The 6,000-nt window shown below is 43.7% G+C and overlaps 2 protein-coding genes across 2 annotated transcripts; both read left to right on the top strand.

Annotated features, from left to right (window-relative positions):
* The first annotated feature begins 1,336 nt into the window (after positions 1-1,336).
* LOC135098749 (cuticle protein AMP1A-like) lies at positions 1,337-2,307 on the top strand. Its single transcript, XM_064001150.1, has 3 exons — positions 1,337-1,469; positions 1,662-1,894; positions 2,008-2,307. Exons 1-3 carry the CDS (start codon positions 1,461-1,463, stop codon positions 2,201-2,203), a joined length of 438 nt encoding a protein of 145 aa, XP_063857220.1. The 5' UTR covers positions 1,337-1,460; the 3' UTR covers positions 2,204-2,307.
* A 2,487-nt stretch (positions 2,308-4,794) lies between these two features.
* Positions 4,795-5,787, top strand: LOC135098743 (cuticle protein AMP1A-like). The gene is made up of 3 exons (XM_064001142.1): positions 4,795-4,945; positions 5,138-5,364; positions 5,487-5,787. Exons 1-3 carry the CDS (start codon positions 4,901-4,903, stop codon positions 5,680-5,682), a joined length of 468 nt encoding a protein of 155 aa, XP_063857212.1. The 5' UTR covers positions 4,795-4,900; the 3' UTR covers positions 5,683-5,787.
* The last annotated feature ends 213 nt before the right edge of the window (positions 5,788-6,000 follow it).

Below are 6,000 nucleotides of genomic sequence, written 5' to 3'. Positions count from 1 at the left end.
AGTCGGCTGAGAACTAGTACTGAAAACTAGACCAACGAGTGTCTAGCTGTTTGCCAGTAATGGTGTCTGGGAAGCTTTGGTGCTGCACTTGCTTGAGATGCAGTTCACAGACGTTAGAATTCATTGGGCTTTCTACGTAATTGCATATGTTTTATTGGGAAGACTACAACTTGGTGGCAGAGACGAAAATAGAAGTAAAGACAGTGGAAAAAGGTAATGCTTGTAGTGAAAGATAACGGGGCTAGTGAGATAAAGATAAAGGGATTGTAGTGAAACAAATAGTGCTTATATTGAAAGATAAAGGGAATGTAGTAAGAAAAAATATAACTAGTGAAAGAAAATGGGAGTGTTAAAGAAGTATGCCAGTTCTTACTCTGCCCTACTATTCCAGTGGTATTGTAAAAGGGAGGAAAGAATATGAAAGATTAAAGCTGATGCATATGTAGAGAAGGAAAGAAAAGAAAGGAGGAGCTAAGGATGAAGACACATAAGGAGGGGTACGGATGAAAAAAAAAAAAAAAACAAGGGAAAAAAGGAAGAAATTATAAGCATTATGCATTATTAGCATCGGATGCGTAGATAGGGAAAGGAAGGAACAGAAGAATGATCATGGATGAGAAGAAATAACGAGAAACTTAGAAGGATAAGAAGATAAGGAATACAGAGGAGGGAATGATGGAAGGAAAGAGGGGAGGAATATATGTTGCATAAAAGAAGTGTAGAAAAAAGGCAGGTAATAATAAAGATAAATGATGAAGCAATGGGAAGAAAATAATGAAAAAATAAGCATTGGGAACACGATACGCTGCTAAAAAGTAAATGAATGCAATAAGGTAGCTTATAGTACTTAGTAGTCTTCGCTATGCTCGGTGAAAAAAGAGAGATAAAAAAAAAGTATTGCATGATGTCATATCTGCTGAGTGTCGGCGCTCGTTCATGACCCGCTGACGTAACTCGCTGGCCGGGTCATAGTGGCGCCATGTGTGTCATCGCCGTCCGCGCCAACAGAACTTTTTTGCAACACATCAGGTACAACAACAATAAATCAAGACATATATGACGCTAATAGAGGGTGCAGCAACATTACCACTCCTTAACACACAAGGCACATCATCCAGACGCAGAACAAGATAAAAAAAAGAACATGCTGTTCCCTAAGTAACAGTCAGTCTTTTCACCGGCGAAGGTATGAGATCCGCGCCCTTGACCTGGTCCAATTAGTGACAGAGGCAGCAAGAGGCTTTCTACTTTAGAACCATGTACAAAAAAAAAAGAAAAAAAAATAAAAAAAGATAATGATAGGCACACGTCATAACAAGTGCATGATGCTCGCTAAGGTGGAAAAACCAGATTATATTTGCTGCCGACATAAGCACCTGGCAACTCACCGCCCCTTCTGCAGGTACTCGTATATAGACTGACGTCTGGGCCTCCAGTCGTCACAAGCTCCACCAAGCAACATGAAATTCGTAAGTCCAAAGGCAGCACACAGAAGCACAGTGTGAGAAAACAGTTACCGCGCCACATCACAGCAGCGTGTTATGCGATGTGACTACTCTCATTATACACAGCATCAGAAAATACACTTGCACCATTTTTTTGTCACATCCATTTAAACAACAGACGCGTCCGTCGTAAGCTAACAGAAGTCTTCCACGCAGGTGATCATCGCCGCCCTCGTCGCCGTGGCCTTCGCCGCCCCCGACAGGCCCTACAACACCTATGCCTCCGGATCCGGATCCAGCGAGGAGGCAGAGATCCTGCAGCACGACTTCGATCTCCAGGACGACGGCAGTTACAAGTTGGACGTGAAGACCAGCAACGGCATCTCGGTGTCCGAGCAGGGGAGGCCCGAGGGCCCTGAGGGCGCCGTTGTCACGAGTGGAGTGTTCTCGTGAGTACCGCTTGGTTTTTTGGCAGCGAGTGTTGCCTGTTTGATGACAGTTTGGCGGGAGGCATGCAGAGATAATTGTATCAGTATTAGTGATGCACACTTTGTCCCCACAGCTACACCGCCCCTGACGGCACCCCCGTTGAGGTGAAGTTCGTCGCCGACGCCGGAGGCTTCCAGCCCGACTCTGACCTGCTGCCCGTGGCACCCGAGTTCCCCCACCCCATCCCCCAGTTCGTGCTGGACCAGATCGCTAAGGCCGCCGAGGAGGACCGCAACCGGTCTCCCGAGAGGAGATACAGCTATGCCTAAACACCCTCCATGACCAAACCCTCGACCACAAGGACAAAATGCTTCTTCTCTAATCATCTATTTATTACCATTGTTGATATTCATTAATAAATTCTATCAGGAAACGTGCCTTTTATTTAATCAATGTGAAAATACATTCACCTCGTATAAAATCAAGACTCTAAGCAACGCAAAGAAATTTTAGTAAAGAAGAAACATTAACACTTCATCACACAAATACAGAAACATTGCCAGCAGCGTAACACACCAGCACCAGCAACAGTACCACTGCACCTCAGCTGCAGCAACATCACTACCACCACTATTCACCACCATATTTATCAACACCTTAGCGCAGCGACCGACAGTGCCAACGAAGAAAGTTAAAACATACTCAAAATATATGAATGCAGCGACAATTACTTATCGCCAGTTGCTCTTTACAAACCTACATCTCTTACTTAAAATTTGATGGTACAATGAATCACAAATAGCATCGCAGGGAATAACGGAGCTTTTATTTCTTTTCATTTGTGTTCCCCTGACCGGTGATGGATTCCTTCATCTGTGTGTTCACGTCAGCCAACGTAAACATGAGGAAGGGGGCAAAAAGAAGACAAATGACTGGAAAAAGTGCAAGGTATAACACAGGATGAAGCATAAGTAATTTAATTCGATCCTTTAATTAATTTTACAGTAAAGGAAGAAAGAGGAAGCCATGGGTCAACATATAATACTCCTACTTCAACCTCTGTTTTCCCATGACCATTTTTCACATCACTGGTTTGTGAAAAGAAGAAGAAGAAGAAGAAGAAAAAGAAGAAGAAGAAGTAGAAAAGAAGAAGAAGAAGAAGAAGAAGAAGAAGTAGAAGAAGAAGAAGAAGAAGATGAAGAAAAAAAAGAAGAAAAAAAAGAGGAATAAAAATAACAATAGCAAAAAAAAAAAAAAAAAAGACGCAAACACCCCATAGGTATAAACGCAAAACAAAAGCATATTTAAGTATAGCAGTACATTCTCCTCTCACAGGAGAATGTGTGAATGCCATATTTGTACCTTCCTTCTTTAAAGAAAATCCAACTTTAAATAAACATCCTGACTTCTCAAGAAAAGAGTTCTACCAAACCTGAAAGAACGTTGCATGAAGACAGTTCCTCTAACTACTTAAAGTCAATTTTGTCTCCTTAGTGAGCTTTTATAGGTGTGGATCTTAGTTCTTTTTCAGTGCCGGTGCGCAGTCGGGATCTAACAGCATTTTCTCGCAAACGTGTCGAAGCCTGAAAGGAGTGAAAGCTGATGAATGAAACAAAGCTATCACAAAAAAATAAACTTACTAAATTACTGAGCCAAAATACGAGTAATGCGTCTTTCTCTTGGTTAGCAGTATGACTAGAAATAACACATTGACACATTTTTAGTGGCTGCATTGCTGTTGTTTTCATCAATGATGATACTGAAACTACTTTTTTTCTTTTCAGAAGCGCCACATGCATGTCATTACTTGCATTCAGACAGTTCCTGGCCTTTGTCTTGATGTGAAGACGCATCGATAAACCTGCCTCGCAAAGCTATGTGCTCACAAAGGAGACGAGGACCTGCAGGGCCTTCTACGTTCTGACTTGTGCACACCAAAACCTCTTTAGCTACAATTTCATTGAATCCTGTAATTGGCCGACAGGTCAACAAGATAATTTTTCAAGACATCATTATCATCCATGAAATCAATGATGAAGGGAAAAGAGCCTCATACCTACCTCTATATTACAGTATCCTCTCCATAGCCAAAGTATCCTTCAAACAATGAATTAGTTCCTGTAATTTTTTTTCACTTCATTCATAATGACCAATTCTTTTTTTTTTTTTTTTTTTCAAGAAATGCAATATCCGGATCATCCAGTGATCTGAATCACTATTGCTCTCGACTCTGTTTTTGTAGTCTCGACTCTGTTTTGCAGAACAATATAGAATGCACCGCCAGGTTTGACATTTCATACCCTGGATATACAGGTACCCATAGTACCATTTTCTTATAGTAAGTAGCAGGTAAAAGACCCTTTCTTGGTTTAATGAAAGCAACAAATTTCCTTCCTTATTACTCCCTTGTATGCTTTTATTACGCTAAGTTCAGGGCAGAGTGGCGGTGTATTGTTTGCTCGGTCTTTGCCCTCGGAGTTTCAGCTACGTGTGTTCAGTACTACACATAACAGGACTGTGTAAGAACAAACGAATGCATTTACGTAGCGTTCTGACAGTAACGTTGTGTCATCTCACACCGATATAATTTTGTATTTTAGTGTGTATTTTTTATTAAGACAGAGATATTTTTCAATTTATAAGTTAGTGTTCATTCAGACAAGTGAGATAAATCAGTAGGTAAGTTAATAAGCAGCTAATAGTTCACGCAAAAGTCAACTTAGTATTTTGGAATATCCTCCCCAAAGGCAACACGTTGTGCTCTTGCTTCAGTTCTTGACTAAGGTCGTCAGTCACTGCCAAAAGTATTAGCCCCGCGACCCTGACCTTGTGCTGTGTGCCAGCGGCCACCACGAGGCTTTCCACTCCGCACCCGTGCACAAAAAAGGATGATGGTCAGGCACAGTCGAGTACTGACGTAACGCCTTCATGAGACTCGGTAAAGTGGCCAAACCAGGTATTTCCTGCCAATATCAGCAACTGGCAACTCGCGGCCACTCAGCAGGTACTCCTATATAGGCTGGCACATGGGCCTCCAGTCGTCACAAGCTTCACCAGGCAACATGAAATTCGTAAGTCCAAAGGCAGCACACGGAGACACGGAGTGCCGCGATAACAGTTATCGCGCCGCATCACAGCGGCGTGTTATGTGATGTGATTACTACCACTAGACCAGTAGACAGTGTGACTTGAACCATTCTTTTATCTTGCTTATCTGAGCAATAGACACGTCCGTCGTAAGCTAACAGAAGTCTTCCACGCAGGTGATCATCGCCGCCCTCGCCGCCGTGGCCTTCGCCGCCCCCGACAGGCCCTACAACACCTATGGCTCCGGATCCAGCGAGGAGGCAGAGATCCTGCAGCACGACTTCGATCTCCAGGACGACGGCAGTTACAAGCTGGACGTGAAGACCAGCAACGGCATCTTGGTGTCCGAGCAGGGCAGGCCAGAAGGCCCTGATGGCGCCGTTGTCACGAGTGGAGTGTTCTCGTGAGTACCGTCGGCAGCGAGTGTTGCCTGTTTGATGACAGTTTGGCGGGAGGCATGGAGCGATAATAGTATCAGTATTAGTAATAGCAGGATGAAGACTGATGCACACTTTGTCCCCACAGCTACACCGCCCCTGACGGCACCCCTGTTGAGGTGAAGTTCGTCGCCGACGCCGGTGGCTACCAGCCCGACTCTGACCTGCTGCCCGTGGCCCCTGAGTTCCCCCACCCCATCCCCCAGTTCGTGCTGGACCAGATCGCTAAGGCCGCCGAGGAGGACCGCAACCGTTCTCCCGAGAGGAGATACAGCTATGCCTAAACACCCTCCATGACCAAACCCTCGACCACAAGGGCGAAACGCTCCTTCTCTGATCATCTATTTATTACCATTGTTGACATTGTATAATGAATTATTCCATATAAAGTGCCTTTCATTTAATCAGTGTACAAATATACTCATCTTGTCTGAAAGTATATTACTAAAAATGCAGGGAAATCTCTTCAACACTTTAGCAAATCATATTCAGCAATAGTCCCTACACAACACGGCAGATTCAGAAATATTATCTCTGCAACACATTAGCTGCAGCAACACTATTACCAGTGTAACAGACCTTTGGCGTTGAAACTACCGCTG

Source organism: Scylla paramamosain, chromosome 4, assembly GCF_035594125.1.
Source record: "Scylla paramamosain isolate STU-SP2022 chromosome 4, ASM3559412v1, whole genome shotgun sequence".
In the NCBI taxonomy this organism is placed as follows: domain Eukaryota; kingdom Metazoa; phylum Arthropoda; class Malacostraca; order Decapoda; family Portunidae; genus Scylla; species Scylla paramamosain.
This window is presented reverse-complemented; position numbering and strand designations above follow the sequence as displayed.

What these genes read in the sequence shown, in the direction of transcription:
- LOC135098743 (XM_064001142.1), top strand. Translation starts at nt 4,901, where the DNA reads ATGGGCCTCCAGTCGTCACAAGCTTCACCAGGCAACATGAAATTC. An exon ending in CACCAGGCAACATGAAATTC is followed by an intron (nt 4,946 to 5,137) that starts GTAAGTCCAAAG and finishes TCTTCCACGCAG; the next exon opens with GTGATCATCGCCGCCCTCGC. An exon ending in GTCACGAGTGGAGTGTTCTC is followed by an intron (nt 5,365 to 5,486) that starts GTGAGTACCGTC and finishes TTGTCCCCACAG; the next exon opens with CTACACCGCCCCTGACGGCA.
- LOC135098749 (XM_064001150.1), top strand. An exon ending in GTCACGAGTGGAGTGTTCTC is followed by an intron (nt 1,895 to 2,007) that starts GTGAGTACCGCT and finishes TTGTCCCCACAG; the next exon opens with CTACACCGCCCCTGACGGCA.